This window comes from Anolis carolinensis, chromosome 5 (genome assembly GCF_035594765.1).
Source record: "Anolis carolinensis isolate JA03-04 chromosome 5, rAnoCar3.1.pri, whole genome shotgun sequence".
Lineage (NCBI taxonomy): Eukaryota > Metazoa > Chordata > Lepidosauria > Squamata > Dactyloidae > Anolis > Anolis carolinensis.
The window spans coordinates 179787756-179811449 of record NC_085845.1 but is presented as its reverse complement, the minus strand read 5'-3'; the positions used below and the strand labels follow the sequence as shown (position 1 = coordinate 179811449).

Below are 23694 nucleotides of genomic sequence, written 5' to 3'. Positions count from 1 at the left end.
CATGGCTAAGTAGGGAGTTGAACCCTGGTTTCCAGAGTCTTAGTGTGACACTCAAATCACTACATCATGCTGATTTTTTGAGTTACTGAGTGGTAAGTCAATACCTCAGTAAACAAGGGGTCTACTTTAGTGGGGGACCAGGAATTGGACTCAGGGGAGAGAGTTATACAATCTTCTGGATTTGGCTAGACTGAAAATGCCAACAGTCTCCAGGAGTTTCAGTTCAATAACATTTGAAGGTCTGCATGAGTCCCATTCCCGATGTAGTATTTTACAATTTAAGCAGCAGGATTTATATTGATAATGTTTGTCAATGATATAAGATGATATAAGGCCTAACTTTGCACTACTACCTACTTTTCAAGAAGTTGGAGACATCTTCCAGCTGTGGAATATTGTCTTCTTGGTAACCACAGTATTTTTCCAGGAGAGGGAAGACATGATTGTGTTCATAGCAAGCATGTGTAGGATACAGAGTCTTCAGCTCCCTGAAAACTGTTCCCCATGTTTTCTTCTCTTCCTCCGTGTAAGTCACTCTGGGGATAGGCTGGCCACTAAAACAAATAAATGACTTAAAATGAGTAGGGTGTAGATCATGGGTTTGCAGGGTCAGAACTCCAGGGGATTTTTTATTAGCTGAGACAATGTGCTCTGTCACCCATTTTTTGAGTCCCCCACAATTTCAGGTTTCCGAAACTTTCTGAATTCATCTGAAATCTTTACAGTAGTTAGTGACTTTGAATATTCCCAGCAACAATTTATTCTTGTGGAGTTACTTGATTATGAATGAGTAAGCTTTGCCCACTCACACTATATAATTATAGCACTATTATTTTCATTTTAACTGCTATAGTTTCATCCTATGGAATCCTAAGGCTTATAGTTTGGGCTGAGAATTCAAAAAGCCTTTCTCTATCCTGCAATCCCTGGATTCCATGGAATGGAACCATGGCAGTTAAAGTGGAATAATATGATCGTCTGAAGATGCTAGCCACAGATGCAGATGAAATGTCAGGAGAAAATGCTGCTAAAACGTGGACATACAGCCCAGAAACAACACAACACCTCTGGAATAATGCTGCTATAAAGTAACAGTCGCACAGAAAAAGAAGTGAAGATACCCCTCTTTTGGTAATCATCAAAACATATTATAATTAGTGTAGAGTAATTGGCGAAAGGCCTAATTAAATTTAACTAACTTGTAACTAGCTCCTTCCCAATGCAGAACGCTGCAACAAGTTACACAACCATTTACACTATTGTTTTTCCTTTGACTGGCAACAACAACCTAATTAGTGGATTTCATTCTTTCTTTGTCTTGCTTTGCGGATTTGGTACTCTGGAAAACCATAAATCTGACATGAAAGGGCTGTAGAAAATAGGGGGAAAGCATAAAGCAGTTGGCTCTTTAGATCGCTTCTGGCCCTAAAATTTTGTGCTCCTAAGAATCAGCTAAGGCAATTGCCCAGCAGGGGAGGCAAAATCTGTCTTTTACTCTAAATACAGTTACAGCACTGCCAGTCTGGCCAAAGTCTTTTGACCTTCTCGCTTTTGTTGCCTTGACATAAGAACTGAGGGAGCTTAATTCTACATAAAAATGTATTTTTTTAAAAAATGGACAGGCAACACTACTAGGATATCTCTTCTTATTCAACACCCTGCTCCCTGAAATTCAAATGGTCTTTTCCAGCAATTTAATACGGTCTGTAGCACTGCTGAGATAATGTGAGGGATTTCCAGAGCGGCAGGGCCTTTGTCAAAATATAAGTGATACCCCCTCCATTCCCTTTACCTTCAGTTTTAGCCTAGTCCGGAGGCAGCCCCCCAATAAGTGTGCAATTTTCTATGTCTCTGCACCAGTCCTCCTTGATCTCTGGAGCTTTAAACGTGATTTTGAATGATTGAGAAGGGGAAACTGGGTCCGCTTTGGTTTCTATAGCATTGACCTTTCCTAATTAATCCTTAGGCCACCTTCATGGGCCTGGAGAAAAGAGCAGGGGCTTAAAACACCGTCAGACACCAATTTGAAAAGCAGCTGAGATCAATAGACCACTGCTTGGAGTAGCAGGTGAGAAGAGGGAGACAGGAAATCAGAGATGCTAATGGTACAGGGAGATAAAGATGAATGGCCAAGGGATTTTTTTAAAGGGGGCTCATGGAGCACTTTCTTAATTTTTCCTTCTTTTTCTAAGGACCAACCTCAATAAGGCTAGACTTTTACAAACCCTATAATGGTTTAACAAGTAATATTGTTTTGTAAACGGCTTCCTCTGTTAGGGCTCAGGTTGGTAATTGTTTCAGCAACACATCTACAAAATATGCCAATTAAAATAACACTATGAATCCAGAATGAATGCTGAAGTATGATTGGTTTATATCAGCCCTGATATGTTTATATCAGCCCTCATTCAAGACACCTAGGAGCCAACCTAGGAATCTTTATGAAGACTTTGGTTGAGAGAAGGAGACATATGGAGTCATTACAATGACCTCCTCCATGGTTGAAAAAGCACCTGAATCCTGCTTTCTCCAGGACTCTAACCACTACACCAGGCATGGGCAAACTTTGTCCCTCCAGGTGTTTTGGACCTCAACACCCACTGGCTGTTAGGAATTGTGGGAATTGAAGTCTAAAACACTTGGAGGGTCCAAGTTTGCTCATTCCTGCACTACACAGACTAACTATAAAAACTTGTTGCAGAGTTTTAGAAGCCAGTCAATGAAAGTCTCCCTCCATTCGATAGAGGTTGGATTTAACCCACCAATTAACTTGTTACATTATCAAGCCGAGGATGAATATCCACCTGGCATGGAACTTCCAGGTCTAGATTTCTTGCACCCTTTTGAGGGGTAGAACTTCCATTAACTATCTCAAGTAAAACAGAAGGTCTTTCCTCTGTTTCAAATCCTATAATATGTGTAAGTAAAGACCACTGCATGGCTGAGACAGTGATCAACTGACATCATTGAGTAAATGAAAGCATATGACATCTTTACAATTGCTTGGATTCCCAGATCAATTTCTACATTATTGCCAGAATGAGAAGATTGAAAATCTGTCAGCCGGAGGGTTGGCAGTTCAAAGCCGTGAGTCAGGGTGAGCTCCCGACTGCCAACCTAGCATTTTGAAAGCATGCAATGCAAGTAGATCAATAGGTACCGCCTCAGCAGGAAGGTAAAAGGGAGCCCTGTGCAGATATGCAAAAACATGCCTGCAACAGATCAGAGAATCTACAAATAACAGGCTCCTAGGCATGGAAAAATGGAACAAGAGCAACTCCTCATGGCCCGAAGTTGAGCATTGCCTCCAGACGCCGGAGATGAAAAAAGGGGGAAGACCTTTATCTTTACCTCTGTCTGTATTGTATGTCATTGTGTAAAAAGGCATTGAATATTTGCCTTATATGTGTTCTGTAATCTGCTCTGAGTTCCTCCGGGGAGATAGAGCAGAATATAAATAAAGATTATTATTATTATTGTTATTATTATTATTAATGACCCAAGTTTTTTTTTCACAATACATGTTCACAAATGTTCATACTCACTGTCTGTAGTTGTATGCTATATCTGCAAATTCCTTTCTTCTGGCCCGGTAAACAGGATCTTTGAACCCCTGCAGAAATATTATGAAAATGATTGTTTTGTGAGCACTTCAGAAACCAAGTACAGTATTTCAAGCTTACTTACTTCATTTTACTTATTACCATTATAAAACCAATTTAGTGTTCAATCCAAATTAACCAAGAAGGGTTTTCAAGTGTCCAGTTAAAAACACAAAATCAGTCTTCTTTGGCTGATGAAAGGTCTTCAGCATTGTAGACAACAAAATTAGTGATGTTACCTTGATAGTTTTTTTGACATCTTAAATGTTATTTCAGTCTACGTGTGTTTGCATTCTCTCTTCCCACAAACCAGAGGAAAATAACTGTTGCCTAATTAATACTAGCAGATGGATGTAGACTACGCATTTCCTTTCAGTTCATTGAGATTTGGTTTGGGTTTGTTGATGGTTTTTATTTTGCTTTCAAGGATTGCTTGCATTATTTTGTCCCCGAGAGAAGCATTGAGAGGGCTCTTTGATTCACTCTGTTTTTCAGAGCAATTGGGTCTTTTCATTTCACATGCTTTCTTCTAGGATTCTGCCAAAATATCGTACACTAAATAATTGTAGAGAACATGTCGCTCATTTTAGATGAAACTCATGAGCTACCGAACGGCTAATCACTCTGCATCAATTAGTGTAATAGCAGTAATTATTATTTCTCTTTTTCTGCAGGGCATGTAATTTATTTTCAAGTACTCAGGTTTGGTTAAATCAATAGCAGTAATTTTGCATCTCCTGACATCAAAATAAAGTACGCTTTCCTGTCTTTATGAGTGTTAAGGGATGATGCTGATGCTGGGTATTATTTTTACTATTATTATTATTTCAATTTATATCCTGTTCAGCAAGGTTAACAATCTACCGAAAAACATGAAACCACAAATGCCTAAAATAATAAACTACAATAAAATGCTAATATAACAATAAAAAGAAGACAATGACACAGAAATAAAAGGCAGATCAAACATTTCCTTATTTTACAAGACCATCTATAGATATTTTACAACTGCTATCTGAAAGAAAGGTTAGTGAAGAAAACAGATTTCTAACTAAATTGAGTTCCATTAAACATTTATTCATATTAAAATTAGCTTGTCTGACAGTTGTAGGCTGTTGTAGGATGGCGAGAAACATCCCTGAAGTCTGGAAAGTTATTTCTTAAAGCAATGTGTTCAGGCTCATTAAATGTGTTCACAAGGTGATCTGTTGTCATTGCTCATTGAAATCATGACTATTTTCTATACACAACAACTAACCATATTGTATGCTCTAGAATAGTGGTTCCCAACCTTTGGTCCTCCAGATGTTTTGGACTTCAGCTCCCACAATTCCTAACAAGTGGTAAACCGGTTGGATTTCTAGGAGTTGAAATCCAAAACAATTGGAGGACTACAGGTTGGGAACCATTGCTCTAGAACAAGTAACCTGTTCTAGAGCACACATAGGCAAGAACAGCTATATACAGTCAGGTAGTGTGCATTGCATTCACTATATCAGAATTTGCACAAAAAGATTTAGAGATATATCAAACTTATTTTTCTTACTGGGTGATCAGCATCCAGTTCTGCTCCATAACTAAGAATCTGATTTGCAAATCTGTCCAGTTCTTGTATGCTTCTTGGGAACCATGGTACTAGGAAGAAGAAAGAAACATGAATTGCCCTTAAATTTCTTTTGTTGTTGTTGTTGTTGTTGTTGTTGTTGTTGTTGTTTTGACCACTTCATATAAAAAGAAAATGAGAGCCTAATCTGGTGAGGAGTGGAGTCTGATATGTAAACAAGGTGGTAAATTTGCACCAGATTTTGCAGCAGACTATAATGGATCTGTCAAGGCTTTGGAACTCTATCTGCCAAATATGTTCAGCACCTTGGATACCCCTTTTTATGCTTGTTGCAAAACCTGGAGTGGCATCACCATCCTATTGACTCGAAAACCTCCAGCCACGACTGCTGTAATCTTTACCCATTTGATTAGTAGTTACCTGACAATTCAATGAAACAAATGCTGACAAGAAGGAAGGATTAAAATAAACTATAAACTATATCACACTATTTCTCAATAAATATATCATGTATAAATAGGCATCTAACCAGGAGAGATGGTATGGACAGATCTTCTAGCATCTTTCAGACTGGCCAATGTATTGGGATACTTTTTTCTAACTGTGTTAGTATTTATGGAATCAACAATAATAATAATAATAAAACTTTATTTATACCCCGCCACCATCTCCGCGCGGGCACTCGGGGCAGCTTACATGGGGCAGAGGCCCATACAACATAAGGACAAAATGTCTTATTTTATGTAATTTTGCTTAAATAATTAAATAAGCAAGACTTCTCTAATGGGTGTGTTGAACTAAACCTCCCAATATTTATTCCATAATCTCTCTTAAATTCTGGTGCCCAGGATTGGACACAGTATTCCAGGTGAGGTCTGACCAAAGCATAATAGAGGGAGACTTATAGAGAGCATTTATAAAAACATTTTAGCACTTCTTCAAGATGTTTTACATGCATTATATCTGTGATATGAAAGAGAATTTCTTTCTCTTACATAGCCCTTAAAAGCCTTTGTTTGTAAACACTGCTGAGAGCACCCATGCTTTTAAAAAAGAATGTCCCTCTGAAAATTAGAAAATATGTATGATTCCATCACTAGAGGGCAGCAGCAGGGAGCTATTGATGTGTGTGTCCATGTGCTTTCAATTCGCCTGTTGACTTGTGGCAATCCTATGCATTTTTGTAGAATTTTCTTGGGCTAGGAATACTCAGCAGTGGTTTTGCCAGTTCTTTCTGGGGTGAGCTCCCACTGTTAGCCCCAGCTTCTGCTAACCTAGTGGTTCGAAAACATGCAAATGTGAGTAGATCAATAGGTACTGCTCTGGCGGGAAGGTAACGACGCTCCATGCAGTCATGCTGGCCACATGACCTTGGAGGTGTCTATGGACAATGCCGGCTCTTTGGCTTAGAAATGGAGATGAGCACCAACTGTCAGAGTTGTACATGACTAGGCTTAATGTCGGGGAAAATCTTTACCTTTACATTTAATTTTAAAACCTATTAAATGTTGTTTTTGCATTGCATTACATATGCATTTTAATGGAGCCCACTTAGCAATTATATGAATGTTTGTGGCTATGTCAGTGTAAATCGAGCCTGTGTCTGTGTCTTCCTATCTAAAATTGCATAAAATGCTTTGTATGAGGTATACAATTGTATGGTATATAAAGTGATACCATAAAAGCCATAAATACACATTTAAGCATAAGTACATATATGTACAAGCACCATTAGGTTCATCAGTACTTACTTTCATGAAAATGAGTTTCAATGTAAATATGTGAGTCTCTATATTTAAATGTAGTTGCCATCAGGTTCCAAGATATAGCTAAAACTAAAATAGAGTTAGGAATTGGCTATCACCTCCAGGCATTGTCAATTCTCAGCTTTCTGGAGCTTTGCGGTTCTGAGGATGATGGGAGTTGTAGTTCTGCATATCTGGTGGGGAAGGCTGGACTCTATTATTGTCAATTTGTACAAAGGCTAATTTGGACTATGTGGCTCATTCTAAGCCCAAATCCTGTTGCAGTGACATAGCAAAAAACAAAACAAAAAACCAAGCAAACCTTTTAATATATAACTATAGCAATATAATTTATATCTACTTATAGCCAAATTGATCAATAGATAGGTGGCTGGAGAATAAATTCCTCAGCAGGTGTATATGTGATTTTAATCAATGCTTTAATACTTAATGTTCAATTGCATGATTTAAATTGTATTTGTTTATATTTATATTTATACATATTGGCACTGAATTGCTGCTTGCTGTAAGGCTGCCCTGAGTCCCCTTCTGGGTGAGAAGGGTGAGATACAAATATGTGAAATAAATAAATAAATATGTAGATAAAATGTGTCACTTTCTTTGAATGGTGAGATACAAGGCCCTTCAGCATGGCTTCTTGTGCCCCAGTTCACCAGACGTGGCTGTGGCGACGTCCCTTCCTGCTGCTATTAATGAATGGCCAGGCTGTGCTGTTGCAATGCTGACCCCTTGTGAAGCTCTGCAGGGCACACGCCGGGCTGATCAGTAATAAATATTGATTTGCTTGCTGGAGGAACAGCCGTGTTTTATGGTCCCGCTGAGGACACCCAAGTAGTGACCAGTTTAATGTGGGGGTCAGATGCTTAATTGGATGCTAATTAGCAGTTTATATGAGGGACCACCAATTCAAAGGGCTCCAGAAATTCTGCAGATCTCTACCCATTCTGGGGAGGGGTCAAAGGTAGGACTTGAAAATTTATTGTGTTTCTTAGGCACAGGTCTGAGTCCTTAAAAAAAAAATAACAGAGCCAACTGCTCTGGTCACCCCCAGGGTTCCAGCAAACAACACTTATACAGAGGCTGGTTGTCTCTGAGCAGCAATAAATCATCTCTTCCTTTCTAAACTCAAGCTAAATTATACTTAATCCTTATATTCAGGGCTCCAATGGGTCTAACACTATTTTTGCAGTTGCCCAATTTTTTACAAAAGGACTTTTTAAAAACCCATATACTGTTTTCATGACATATCTGTTGAACTCTTTCTTTAAAAATCCTGCATTTAGTGTAACTTTGCAGATACCGTGGCTGTTTTCAGATGTCAGAGAAACAGAGAATATCCATCTGTCTAGGTCAAGAGTGGGGAAAGTGCAGTATGTGGCCACTTGCAATCTTTGGACTCCAGTTTTGTGGTATCAGAACCCCACATCCTGCTCTACACAACTCTCTGAATTATTATTTTTACAAAAATATCAAGTGTCATTTTAGATGATTTTGCCCCCATGAAAACAAGATTCAATGCCAACCCCAACCTTTATCTAGAACTCTTGCCTTCCTCTAACTCCTTTTTCTGGAAATATCAATACTGTGGCTAGAAATAATAAAATTTTGCCTTTTTGCCAGGATATGATTTTGTTTGGAGTGTTTAAATTAGTGGTTCCCAACCTTTGGGCCTCCAAAGGTTTTGGACTTCGGTTCTTAACAGTTGATAAGCTGGCTGGGATTTCTGGGAGTTGAGGCCCAAAGGTTGGGAACCAGTGGTTTAGACTCTAAACATCCCAAAAGTTTCCCAAACTTTTATCTTCCAGGTGTTTTGGACTTCTCCTCCTAGATTTCCTGACTGTTGGCCAAACTAGCTGGAGCTACTGGGCAGCTACTTAGCGCAGAAGTCCAAAATTACTGAAGGATTAAAGTTTTTAGACCACTGGCAGTGAGATTAATGCCACAAAGAGATCAAGGTAGAATTAGCCCCAGATCTCCACACCATTTTCTATTCCTGCTCTAGTTGCTGGGTGTTACCAGCCTTAACCAACAACTTAACCAATGTTGTACTTCTGCACTTCCTTTCCCCCCTCATTTACAACCACTGATCCAAAGATGTTTTTGATTAACCAAAACTTAGATTTACAAGCCAGCTTCTAAAGCCAGGGCTTGACCTTGATTTCCTCTTTCATAACACAGTTAAGATTAACCACAGCATTTGAAAACAGGGAGGAAAATTACATCAGTTCTGGAATCTGCCACTTTGTGCACCTTTTCCAAATAAGATTGGCTTTGCTTATAGAAACTTCACGATTGACTAAATAGTGTGCAAATCTTAACCAAATAATCATAGAATAATAGAATGATAGAATCACAGAGTTGGAAGAGATCTCATGGGTCATCCAGTCCAACCCCCTGCCAAGAAGCAGGGAAATTACATTCAAAGCACCCTCAACAGATGGCCATCCAGCCTCTGCTTAAAAGCCAAGGCTTTCTTGTTGACAAATAAACTGTATTGTTGCCAAATAAACATTCCTGGGATGCTTGACAATGACAATGATGTAGAACTTTGGTCTTCCCTTTTGAAGGAGGCAGTAAAATTATAACTAAGAAGGAGGTTTTTTTAAATCCTTCTAACTTGAAAAGTAATTAAACCTTTGCTTTTAGGTGACTGTGACCCCCTGCCAAGCCATAATGTATTATCTCTCATTTTCCTTTCCTGGATAATGGTGTCCAGTTCCTCCAAATATTTCTCTCTTCCCCTTTGCAATGTCATGGGTAGGACACAAAGGAAAGGGTAAGGAGATTATCAGGATTTACTTCAGGGAGATATTCTTGCCCTTTCATGTTCCTCCCAGGAAGGAAGAAGAGGCAGCAGACCTAAAGCACTGAAAGTCAGCCTTAACTGAAATCCTATTAGGATCACATCTGTTGTCCCAAAAGCTATATTCATAAGAATGGGATGGATGTGGGTGAAATCAAGAAGAGGCTGCACTGAGCATTCAGACTCTATATCCAGAAATGATTGCTTTGGTAGCTGTTTGGCTCTCTCCAGAGGACTTCTCTATCATTTTGTAGTGCCTGCTTATTTATTCTTTGCACTGAATAAATAAATCTCATATATTTAGTACTGATTACAAACAGGTGATCCTATGGACCCATGTGAAGGATTCTCAGAAGTCTGTCTTGCTACTGTTGGAAACTGCATGATGGGCTCCATCAGGTAGGGTCATGCTCCCAGCTTTCCATTATAATCCCTCACCAAATTTCCCTTCATATTTTTACTTTAAAATGGGCATTTTAGCCCTCCAGAAAGTATCCTGGTGGTAATTTTTGCTCAGCACTTGTATGTTGTTGAAAAGGAACCTTGTTGTTTTCAACAATATATTCTTACCGGCATCTTTCCTCTTTTCCCGTGAGAGCTCATGAACATTTGCTCCAATGTCATCTCTCAAAGTCCTGATGATTTTCTCAAGAGCAGGTATGTTCTTGCTTTCCACGTTGATGAAAAACTCATATTCATCTTTGTTCAGTCGCGAAGGTCTGGACTCAATGTGGGTCAGGTTTATCCCCCTTTCCTAGAACAAAATAACATGTCAATATGTCACTGTTTTCAAGGTAGCCCACAAAGTGACTGAGAAAAATGTTTTGCTTTAAGATCTGGATTATTTCTTTATTAAGTTGATTTGTCCTTATGATAAGGAACCATCCAAATCTTCACATTTCTTCATAAATTCACCAAAAGGTCAATCCCCAAACTTAAGGATCAATTATTGGGAATTTGAAAAACTGATATATTTTTTCATCCAGTCAGATGACTTCAAATGCTTAAGTCTGACTTTTAATCTTTGCACATGCAACCATGTTAGTGAAGGATGATGCCATATTTGCTTCTAGAAAAGCTATATAGAAGGACTAGCTGTGCCCAGCCACGCGTTGCTGTGGCGAAGTTTGGTGGTATGGGAAATAAAGTATTGAGGAATTGGTGGTAGTTAAGGTCAAGGGTAAACGTTTTCCCCTGACATTAAGCCCAGTCATGTCTGATTCTGGGGGTTGGTGGTCATCTCCATTTCTAAGCCGAAGAGCCAGCGTTGTCCGTAGACTCCTCCAAGGTCATGTGGGATGACTGCATGGAGTGGCGTTACCTTCCCGCTGGAGCAGTACCTATTGATGCACTCACATTTGCATGTTTTTGAACTTCTGGGTTGGCAGAAGCTGGGGCTAACAGTGGGGGCTCTCTCCGCTCCCCCAATTCAAACCTGTGGCCTTTCGGTCCAGAAGTTCAGCAGCTCAGCGCTTTAACACGCTGCGCCATCAGGGGATATTATTTCCTAAAGGTTGTGAATATACAATATTTCTGATTGGGTTTTGTTTTTGTTTTTTGTCTGTTGGAGGCAAGTATGAATGCTGCAATAAGGAAAAATGATTAGGATGTAATGGCCTTGCAACTTTAAAGCCTGGCTGTTTCCTCCCTGAGTGAATTTTTTGTTGGGAGATGTTAGCTGGCCCTGATTGTTTCCTGTCTGGAATTCCCTTGTTTTCAGAGTGGTGTTGTTTGCAATATTTTATGTGCTTCTACTGTCTGTGGCCCTGAGAAAACAGAGGATTTGCCAGACTTTGATGATGGGAATACTTTGTTGGGAGGTGTTAGCTGGCCCTGATTGTTTCCTGTGTGGAATTCCCCTGTTTATTTACTGTCCTGGTTTTAGAGATTATATTGTTCTGCATTATTCTATCCCAGTAATTATTTCATATTAAAGTAGAATCTCACTTATCCAACATTCACTTATACAATGTTCTGGATTATCCAACGCAGTCTGCCTTTTCATAATCAATGTTTTTGTAGTCAGTGTTTTAAATTCATTGTGATATTTTAGTGGTAAATTTGTAAATACAGTACAGTAGAGTCTCACTTATCCAACATAAACGGGCTGGCAGAATATTGGATAAGCGAATATGTTGGATAATAAGGAGGCATTAAGGAAAAGCCTATTAAACATCAAATTAGGTTATGATTTTACAAATGAAGCACCAAAATATCATGTTAGACAACAAATTTGGCAGAAAAAGTAGTTCAATACACAGTAATGCTATGTAGTAATTACTGTATTTATGAATTTAGCACCAAAATATCACGATATATTGAAAACATTGACTACAAAAATGCATTGGATAATCCAGAACATTGGATAAGCGAGTGTTGGATAAGTGAGACTCTACTGTAATTACTACATAGCATTACTGCACATGGAACTACTTTTTCTGTCAAATTTGTTGAATAATATGATGTTTTGGTGCTTAATTTGTATAACGATTACCTAATTTGATGTTTAATAGGCTTTTCCTTAATCCCTTCTTATTATCCAACATATTCACTTATCCTGCCAGCCTGTTTATGTTGGATAAGTGAGAGTCTACTGTTTATTGATAATCTTATATTATCTGCTTAGAACTGGATTATATGAGGCCCCTTCTTCACAGCTGTATAAAATGCACACTGAAGTGGATTATATGGCAGTGTGGAGTCAAGATAATCCAGTGCAAAGCAGATAATATAAGATTATAAATGGGTTCTATAGCTGTGTGGAAGGGCCTTGAGTCTACAATGCCATATAATCCAGTGCAAATTAGATAGCCTAAGTCTGCCTGTCCCCTAACTGAACCCTGGCTGTCCCTTGGCTTGCTAGGAGTGGGTTGCTAGGAGACGAAGTGGGCAGAGATTAGCCCTCTAAACTGGCAGCAATTGGATAAAAAAAAATTATTGCTCTCCCTCTAATTAGGATTTTTCTTTTCTTTTTGTTGTATCAACCTGGAGGCATGGATGATGGGTTGTGTTGTCAAATTTCGAGGTTACGGGGCCTGTACTTTTGTTGTTTTGTGAGTCGCCGTGATGCCATCACTCTTTTATATATATAGATGAGACAGTATGATCAGTGCTGCACTAAGAATATTTAGATTCATTGAAATTGTTCAGAGAAGAAGGCTGAGAATATAATTTTATTATTTATTATTTATTTTTAAAAATTTCAAATCTTCAGATTTCTTCAGAATTGTAATCAAAAGAATGAGATTTTTTTTAAAAAAATGTGAATGTAGGACAAGAAAAACGGATAGATTTATCTATCAATACAGCAGAAGGTGGGAGACGCCAACCCTATAATATATCCAAAGACCTTTGCACATTGCTGAGAATATACAATCAGAGAGAGAGAGACAGAAAGCTGGAATGTTACCCTCCAAGGCAGCAAAGAATACCATGGGGCAGTCATTTATTTATGTCCTTACAATGGACATTAGAGATGAACGGAAATTGCTTGGCCACACATACCAATACAAGAAGTTGAAAAGGTCAGGACTGCATTCAAATCCTGTGTCTCAGGAAAGATGTTCTCCTAATTGAACCAGCCTCCATGCTAAGAACGCATTTAACTCAACTGAGCCCTTAGGTCAAGTTGTTTTAGCTCTCTAAAGGTCTGTACAGCAAACAGACAATGCATTGTATGAACCATTTAATTAGGTACTCACAAATTGCTGAAGGACTCCAGAAGATGGGAAAGTTACAGTTGCTCTAAGCAAAAATGTATTTTGATTGAGACCAGACCCAGTAAGCCACAGTCTGTTCGAAGTGTTGATCATCCTGGGAGTAATGTATTTATGCTGGAGATAATGGCCAAAATCCTACTGATTGTTGTTGTTCTTATCTGCCATTCAGTTGATTTTGACTTATGAAGAACCTATGAATAGGGTGACTTGAAGGTCACCCTATCATTCACAGCTCTGTTCAGGTCACAGCTTTATTGCTTGAATCTGTCCATCTGAAATGTGGTCTTCCTTTTTTCCTACTGACCTCCATTCTACTAATCACTATCATATCTTGAGCAAGTGATGTCTTCTGATCATATGCCTAAAGTATGATGGCCTCCTCTTGACTTTCAGGGATAATTCAGTTTTGATTTGCTCTATGACTCATTTATTGTTTTGGGGGTTTTTTTTTAGCAGTCTACAATATTTGTAATTTTTTCTCCAGCACTACAATTTAAATGAATTGATTTTCTTTCTATCGGCTTTTTTACTGTTTAGTTTTCACAACAATACACAAAACTTGGAAATACAATGCCATGGACAGTCCTAACCTTAGTATGCAATGGTATATCTTTACATTTCAGGGTCTTATCTAGTTGCTTCATAACTTCTCTTCCAAGTCTTAGTCTTTTTCTGATTTCTTGACTGCAGTCTACATTCTGATTAATGACTGAGCCAAGATATGGACAATCTTGAATTACTTTAGTGTCTTAATCATCTAACTTAAAGTTATGTAACTCATCTGTGGTCATTATTTCTGTTTTCTTAATGTTCAAATATAAACCTGTTTTTGCACTTTCTTCCTTTACTTTAGTCAGTAATAGTTCCTAGGTTTTACTATTTCTTCTACTACTATGAGGTCATCTGCTTATTTTAGATTATTCTGTTCCAGTTTTCTTGCTTTCTTCCTCCAAATATAATTTTGCTTAATGCATGATATTTTCAGCATATGAATTAGATAGGGTGGTAATATGTAACCTTGCCTGACCCCTTGCCAATTGGAAACCATTCTGTTTTTCTGTACTCTGGGGACTAAGCTGGCACACAGGTTATTCATTCATTAGCTTCGCTTGCATTTCCTTGTGCAAAGTCTTTGCCATGGGTGCCCAAAGGCCTTCAGACTGTAGCTTGGCACAGATCTTCTCCTGGCCACTTATTTACTCTGAGAATCTTCTGCACGTAGTCAGATGTCTTTGTGCACCTGAGAAAGAAGAAATTGCTTTTTCCTTCAAGCCAGTGTCAAAGTTATTTACAGACATGTACACCTCACCAGTACTCCAGTGGGACCTTGTCCTCTTTACATTCCTTGCTGAAGCTATCAAAAATATTGTGAAGCTGCTTAGACTATATAACACGTCATCACTTTAGTATTCAGTGATATATCTTTACATTTGAGAGTCTTGTCTAGTTCCTTCATAGCTGCCCTTCCAAGTTCTTGGCTTCATCTACATTGGGCAGATGACTCTGGTCTAAATCTGCCCTCAACAAGCTCTGGATCCAGCATGTATGTGCTGACTCCAATGCAGGTGCTTATATAGGCTGAGACTGCAGCTGTCTCTTTGGGCCATCACAGTGTCCTCTGTTCACCCGTGTTACTGAATGTAGCCTCTCTACTAGTTCTTCCAAAGTCTTTTTTATGGTTTGCACTTTGTAGAAGTGATCCTATGGTTTAAAAACAAATTTATCTTCCCTGATTTAATATATATGTATATATATTGGACTTAAGAGACTAACAGTGCAGAAGTGCAATTTCACTGAATTTTAAAGAAGAGAAAGAGAAATAAAAATAGTTCTGATTTGTGTCAGAATTTAAAAATATATATAGTCAGAGGTGAGAATAAAATGTTGCAATTGGTACTGGAAACTGTCAGAAAATAATCCAGGATCACAGTGATGTAGTTTGGATATTGAAGAGGAAACAGCAAAAAGCACCTCAACCTCTTGACATCTGCCCCCATCTAAACAGCTTCATTTGCATCTTTCACAATAGATGCCTTCACAAAGTTTTCTGGGAATTGCAAAGGCGTGCAATACTGATTGCACCTAGCTGATTGTAACCATCCCCATGTTCTTTATTAACTTTACATAGTGACTGCATTCAGACTTCTACTTGAGGTAAATAAACCACGAAACAAATGAACCTCTGGGGTACACAAACAACCTCTTTGATCTTCCTTTGCACAACTGACTAAACAAATCATGAACTCTTCCAGTATCTGTATTTCCTTCATTTTATTCATTTTATTCAAACTGGGAAGTCGTGGCTCTAAGACACTGGTTCTCAACCATTGGGTCCCCAATATTTTAGCCTTCAACTCCCAGAAATCCTAACAGCTGGGAAACTGGCTGGGATTTCTGGGGACCTACAGGTTGAGAACCACCGCTCTAAGAAAACAAGATTGTATTGGCCTGCCCAAAATATTTGCAGTATAAGGCGAAGTGTTTGGTGGTGAAGTGTGTTAAAGCACTGAGCTGCTGAACGTGCAGACCGAAAGGTGCCAGGTTCAAATCCCGGGAGCGGAGTGAGAGCCAGCTGTTGCTCCAGCTTCTGCCAACCTAGCAGTTCGAAAACATGCCAATGTGAGTAGGTCAATAGGTACCGCTCTGGCGGGAAGGTAACGGCATTCCAGTCATGCTGGCCACATGACCTTGGAGGTGTCTACGGACAACGCCGGCTCTTCGGCTTAGAAATTGAGATGAGCACCAACCCCCAGAGTCAGACATGACTGGACTTAACGTCAGGGGAAACCTTTTCCTTTTTAAGGCAAAGGACAAGACAGCACCCCCTCTCTTACATATACAGGTCCAAGGGGCTACACCACAACTGAAGGCATCAGACCAGTCCAGAAAATGCAGAATGGGCTGCTTTATGAACACAATACTGTTCTCCAAGAGAGGGGGAAGGCCACTGGATTAGAGAAAAACACTTCAGTAGTGTCACTGGGGGGCACAGGAGAGGCAGACTGCTCCAAGTAACACCATCAGAGGGAATGAAACCAAAATGACTGTCTATAAACCTTTAGTGCAATGCTTCGGAAGATTTTATTTATTCTATTCTTTTAGGAATCATCCTGCAGTTACATATAACCACTTAAACATTTGCATCTAATAAAAATGCTGTCCTATGTTTTAAAAAGTCAATTGCCTAAATCCAATTAATCGCAAGTGACACAAACCAATTGAACCAATTACTGAACAGTAAGCCAACTATTATATAAATCCCTCTGTTGCTATTGGTCTGTTCTTCTTGGGACTACAGTTGAATTGAGTTTTTTAAATTATAGATACATTCCAACTTTAGAAATACGACACAGTTAATTATTAGCTAATCAAAAGAAAAAAAAGATACCTGACAGCAAATGATGACGCTAGTTGTATCGATATACAAACACCACTCCCCTTTGGAGGGGACCCAATGTTACCGGTGTTCCTGATGCCAAACCATGCTGCACGTATGACTCTTTCAAGCTGGTTAGAATGCTTTCACTGACTAAAGCAAACATAGCTTGGAGTTAGCGCATCCAAAATATTTGAAGAGATAGACTATGCTTTGAAGTCAGGGGGAAACAACCTTTGTTAACAATTATCCTGCACACTGGAAGCTTCTGTGTTAGATGTGAGAGTGCTCTTTTGTGTTAACGTCTGGATACCTCACTGGAGTCATCTGTCGGGAACAGTATGCTACCAGTGGTGGGGTTCACAGTTGGTAAGTGGTGCCAGATGAATGTTAGGTGGAGCCTGAAAGTCAGTCACAATTGGTTGACCCCTTTCTTGTCTTCTCCCATCCCTTTTTTCTTCCTTTTTGCCAAGTGGGTGAACAGGTGAGGAGGGAACAGGACAAATTTCTTTGATAGGTACCAGAACTGTTTGTTTGAGGAGGCCTTTGGATATTGGGCCATTGGTTGCTTACAGCCCTGGGGTCTCAAATCTCCTCTTCCCTGCCCCCTTTTCCATATCTTTTATTAATAGTGTCTAGGACCTGAAACTTCTTCCTGGGGGATGCTTAATTTTGCCTTTTCAGAAGTCTGTGAAATGCTTACTCGTTTCTAGCGGTGCATCTATGCCTGAGAATTAACGTAGTTTGACAACACTTTAGTCGCCACAACTCACTGCTATGGAATCATGGCAGATGTAGTTTTACAAGGCCTTTAGGCTTCTCTGCTAAAAGGTGCTGGTGCTTCGCCAAACTATAACTTCCAGGATTCCATAGCACTGAGCATTTTACACTGCATTAATTCTGCAGTGTAGATGCCCCCGGAAGGATTTTGCATTGTAATATCTGTTTTACTGAAGAAATTTAACTGTCCATGGCTGTTGGATTGCTGATTTTTTTAATACTTCTTGCTGTAATTATTCATACTGCAATAAAAAAATTAAAATACAGCCTAAAAACATGTTAATTATGCAACAAGTTATGCGTCCAAAATGGATAAAATCATTAGGGATTAAAGGCTTAATAAAAAGCCACATTTTAACTTGGTACTAAAATGAATCCAATATTGGTGCCAGTCAGATCTCTATGAAAAGGGCATTCAACAATTTGGATGCCACAACAGAGAAGTGTGTTGCCTTCATAGTTAGAACAAAAAAAGAGGGCCCCTTCTGTATACTAATAGGCAATTGCCATTTTGGCATCCTTTAAAAATAGATTGAAGCAGCATATAGCACAGAAGGCCATATGTAGAAAAATGCGGTGTGTAGTCTTTGCATAATTCTGGAATTATTGCATTCAGACATATGTGTGTGAGTGCATGCATGCACTCTATCTCTGTCTGTCTTTCTCTTATTCACTCACACACACATACACAAAACCCTCTTATGATGGAAAAACACTTCAGAATTCTCATACTTTGTGGTAATAATTAACTTTCCCCTCGGTTAACAAATAGAAGATGTCTTGGTACAGCTTTTGGTATTTTTCCTACTGTATTTCTCTATTGTTTACTAGCTTAATTTTTTCCTCCAAAATGGGGCAGAGTTTAATTCCACATTTTGCTGCTGTTTACAAATTTCCTTTCCAGATGTATTCTTTTAGGAGCAGACATGGCATTATTAAAGAAAACAACCTAAAGCCACATGTAAAGCTGGGTATTTCAAAATTTCCAGCAAGTCAGAATGGAACATAATTAACTGTCAATTTTGTGACTATTAAAGTAGATGCATGACAAAATCAGTGGTGTTTTGGGGAAATTTGTGCACAACTCATGAAGACTTTGCTTCTGGAACAGCAGTGGTTTATTTTCTAATACTCACATAATAAAATACATACCTCAAATATGCGGAGAACTTTTGCTAAAGCTCCAACTTCTTCTTTGAGAGAAAAGATCAAGGAGATGGCATCACACTGGGTACTGCTTTCTTCAATGTAGCTGGATTCCTATGTGACAAATGCATAGTTAACTTTGTTCCATGTCTTGTAAATTAGTGAAACCAATAGCAAGAGCACAAGTGAATGGGAGAAAGGTCTCTTCTGGATCAAATGGTAGATATCTGAATGTCTTACACGAGATAAAATATTTCTGACTATTAATTGTTTAAGTAGGATGCGTGGTTTTAGAGGGGATTCTTCTGAAGATGTAGGTCAGTGGTTTTCAATCTGTGGGTCCCCAGATGTTTTGGCCTTCAACTCCCAGAAATCCTAACAGCTGGTAAACTGGCTGGGATTTCTAAGAGTTGTAGGCCAAGCACCTGGGAACCCACAGGTTGAGAACCACTGATGTAGTGATGCATCTGTAAAATATATTCAATATTTTAAATTTTGGCAATCTCTTTTTTGCAGCAACAAGAAAAAGCAAACACCATTGTTGTTATGTTTCCAACTTGTCATGAAGTTTTCTATGGCTGAGAGTATGTGACTCGTCCAAGATCATCTAGTGAATTTTCATGGCCAAGCAGGAAATTGAACCCCCAGACTCCAGTCATAGCTCAGCATTAAAATCCAGCACCCTATCCTCCTGTTCACATGTATTAAAGGTACAGCCAATATCTGTGATAGAGTTTGAAAAAGCTCTTTGGGGGGAACTACCCAAAAAATTCCTCCAGTCACTGTGGCCAGTGGTAATGTTGGATGGATGGGGGTTGGGGTAGATCTGGGTGTTGTCATTGGGAAATGTAACTTTTCCAAGCTCTGATTCTAACTACTGACTCTTTTGTGTATAGTAGCAATTGGAACAGTGTCTGCTGAGCCAGATTAGATGGCTAACAAGTGTAATTAAAGAGTGTGATGTAAGGGTCTAAATTCCAGACTAGCATTCTGAGAGACAAAGGTCCAAATCTCAGCTCAGCCAAGGAAAAACACTTTGCAAGCCTCACTCTCTCAGCTTTTGAGAAAAACAATGCATCACAGACCTTTTCTGACTAAATCCTGCCTCTCAAACTCTAGGATAAGTCACAATCAGCTTGAAGGGACATAACATCAACAATTAAAATATTAGAATTCTTTTCCTGTGAAATGTTTCTTATAAGGAGGAAAATTGGCCAATGCAAACATGTGCCAAACTCTGTATTATGGAAACTTTGATCTTGGTTTGAGGGTATGAGGATTAAGAAATACTTTGGCATGCAAAATTAATAAAAGCCATTCACAGTTTTGCTAAAGAAATGAGTGGGATATCAAAGACAACCAAAGACTGAGGTTGGGTTATACAATATTGTTTGGAAAACCTTAAATACATCAACAAAACGTTTGTTTGGGCATCTATCCTAGCTCCATGTGGATTTGATATCTTGTACACTACTTGAGTTTATTAAGTAAGTAGCCCATTGTTTTTATGATTAGCAGTACATAATCTAGGGCTTTCTAACTTCAGACCATTCACTTGGGTCGTGGGAAAGGAATACTTTTTCAGAGCAAACTGTAGCTGAACAAAAGAGAAACTCACCTGACCGTTTTAATGGTTTGGAGAACAAAAAGCAGAAATGAGAAGGAAAAATAAGCCATGCATGTTTATTTACAGGGGTTGACAGATTTCTGATGTAGGAGAAGGTTGGAGACAAGTCTCTCTTGAATTTCAGAAGTCCTGTTGTGATCATGGGACTCCAACAGAGATGAGAGGTGTGTTACTATGCGCTAAGGTGGCCACTCATCACCAAAACAATCACTTACTGGCTGGCGGGAAAGTGTCCAATTATGTCCCCATCATTTATTCGCCATCCAGCCCATTCAGTATAACAATTTTTCACATAGGAAAAATGCTATGAACCATAGGAAAAATTGAACCACATTCTAGAATTGTGAATTTAACAGCAAAAAATATACAGGGATTGGTGATGAAATCTTTCCTCTGGAAGGAGAGAATTGTTATCACCTACATCACAACCTGTGGATCACAACCAGACACAGTGAAGACATCTGCCTTTGCGCTTTGCTACTCTGCTGCTGAATACGCATACCTAGTGTGGAATACATCTCACCTCATTAAAACAGTGGATGTGGTTCTTATTGAGACATGCCACATTATCACAGGATGTCTGCACCCCACACCACTAGAGAAATTATACTGTTTAGCCAGCATTGCACCACCTGACATCCACCGGGAAGTAGCAGCCAGCAATGAAAGGACCAAGGCATTGACATCTCCAGCCCATCCTTTGTTCAGGTATCAGCCAGCACATCAATGCCTTAAATCAAGAAATAGCTTTCTAAGATCTACAGAGATACTCACAGGAACACCTCAGCAAATGAGAGTTCAAAAGTGGCAGGCTAAAACCCGGAATCTCAATCAGTGGCTGACGCCGGATGAGACTCCCTCCTGGGCACACAGAAGACTGGGTGACTTGGAAGGCGCTGAATAGACTGCTCTCTGGCACCATGAGATGCAGAGCCAACCTTAAGAAATGGGGCTACAAAGTGGAATCCACAACATGGGAGTGTGGAGAAGAGCAAACCACAGACCACCTACTATAATGCAGCCTGAACCCTGCCACATGCACAATGGAGGACCTTCTTAGAGCAACACCAGAGGCACTCCTGTTAAACTGAAGAACCAGATTTTTGAACAGCTGAGGACAAAAACATGCCACACTAGAGACACTCCAAGAGGCCAGCTACTGGTCAAAGGACATTTAGTATAATGCCAAGTTTTATTTAAAAACTTTGTTTTTTCAAATACATTACAACTTGTACCCTCAGCTTGCTTCTGACAAACCTACCTATTGGTATACATCAGGCATGGGACTCGTGGAACTTTCCAAATGTTGGAATGCAAATCCCATCATTCCTCACCCTTGGTTAAGTTAAGTTAAGGACTTACAGGTTAAGTAAAAGCCTGGACTTAGAATCCAATAATACCAAGAAGCTGCATGCTTGTCACATCTGTTGTACATCGAGTCATCACTAATGTCAAAGATACAGAGACAGGTTGAAAAAGTGTAAAACCAATAGCAAACTGCTACTTGTCATACTTTATGTTGCATTCATATGCCACCCTGTAACCAGGTTCAGTTTTTATTTGGGACTTACCTGTAAAGCATCTCCATTCATGATGTGGACCTCTTTAGCCATTTTTACCCCAATTATCAGGCTTTGCTTGCAGGGAACAGGGAAATGTGATCCTCCTGTGTTTGCAGAAATGTCTGTGTACACAACATACACAGATATATAAAGTTTAATGAGCAGCTGAAGGATCAGCCCCCTTCTTTGATCTTTTCTCTTCTTTGGCGAGTTTGGACAGAGGTGGAGTTTTCTTGACACATCCCTCTTTTGCACCAATCAACCCCCTTCAAACTCTGGAGGCCCAGATTGCTTCCCTGTGTGCAATACGGGGCACAAACTGGAACACCATCAAGCTTCACATGTGTTTGCTGTTTGGGAGGGCAGCATGGATTGATTTTCTTCCAGTGGATTTTGCATCATGCAATACTTCAATTTCAGCGCTTTGAAAATCTGTTACCACCCCCATGAACAAACAATAATAGGGTTTTGCTTTGCAGTTGGTTCAGAACGTTTTCATTTTTGTTTAGCATCGTGGTATTGGAATTTGGGCTGTCCTCTGACCTAAGGCTAATGGGGACAGTTACACTGATTCCCAAACAGAACCAGCCACAACTGTCCCCACTGCCAGCTCAGGTTCCCCAGACTCAGTGAGCCTGGGGACATGGGATGGTAGTCTCCTCTCTGACTACAACATGGCACCTACCCATTCCCTCTTGCTTACCCTGATGTCAGTGCGGGCAACAGGAGTGCTGGAAAGGGCAACAGGAGTGCTGGAAAGCAAGGTGGTGAGAAAAGGGATTTCCTCTTCTTTCCCCCCCCCCCCTCCTGTCGCTCTGACTAATATCAAAGTAAGTGACCAGGAACAGGTAGCTGCTATGTTGCAGTCAGAGACCATTGAAACATGAGGGGGGTGAGAGGGGGCTTTTAGGATAGCCATGGTAGCTGGGGGAGTCCCTCTGTGGACACCTCTTGAGAGCAATCTAACACATTGTATTGGGTCCAATTTAAGGGTCAGTATTGATGTGCCCAGCTGTGCTAGATTGAGAGTGGAGGGTTACAAACAGATCCGAAGTTCTGTGTATAAAAAAGCCTCTAAGATTGCCCCTGGAAGAGTTCAGTGCACACCAGAAGAATTAGCTGGGAATGTCTTTGCCATTTCTTTCCTTAGGCTATCAACAACAGAACAGGGTTGTACATTGCTCAGTGGGACTTGGTTTAAATGTAAATTTTTATTTGCTCCTTAATTTCTGTTAAGCCTTCCATCTTTGCAAATTTCACCTACTCATTAATAAATCTGTTAACCATTCTATCCACTAGTGTGCTTATTTGTCTCCATTAAAAAAAAACTTCTTGTGTTGGCAAAACAACTGTTGATGATTAAACTAACGTTTTTGGACGAGTACTTTTTTATAACTGCAAACCACAATTGAGAAAGAAAGTCTATTAATACCATCTGGATTTGATATGAATATGCTTGGCTGGATTTATCTGATGTTAAAGACAGGGATATCTGATTATATTATGTAATTTGATGCATTGTAATGGAGGGGTAGAGAGCCAGCGTAGTGTAGTGGTTCCAGTGTTGAACAGTAGCAGAATCATGGAAGCCCACTGTGTATTGTTAAGCACATCACTCTCTTAGGCAAGTCACTCTCATCCTAAGAGGAAGAAGAAGGCAAATCCTCTGTGAACAGAATCTGCCAAGAAAACCAAGAGTTGCCTCAGAGTTGCTATAAGTCAGAAATTACTTAAAGGCACACAACTACA

At 39.5% G+C, this 23694-nt stretch overlaps 1 protein-coding gene across 1 annotated transcript in view; it reads right to left on the bottom strand.

Moving 5' to 3' along the window:
* The window catches only part of pah (phenylalanine hydroxylase), a 32138-nt gene extending 10038 nt beyond the window's left edge, over positions 1–22100 (bottom strand). Inside the window, exons 1-6 of the mRNA XM_003220882.4 lie at positions 21955–22100; positions 18763–18870; positions 10306–10489; positions 5149–5237; positions 3546–3613; positions 358–554 (exon numbers count right to left, since the gene is read on the bottom strand). Of these exons, the coding sequence (XP_003220930.1) occupies positions 358–554; positions 3546–3613; positions 5149–5237; positions 10306–10489; positions 18763–18870; positions 21955–21996 (688 nt within the window). The 5' untranslated portion in view covers positions 21997–22100. The remainder of the gene's footprint in view (positions 1–357; positions 555–3545; positions 3614–5148; positions 5238–10305; positions 10490–18762; positions 18871–21954) is intronic.
* Positions 22101–23694: the final 1594 nt, after the last annotated feature.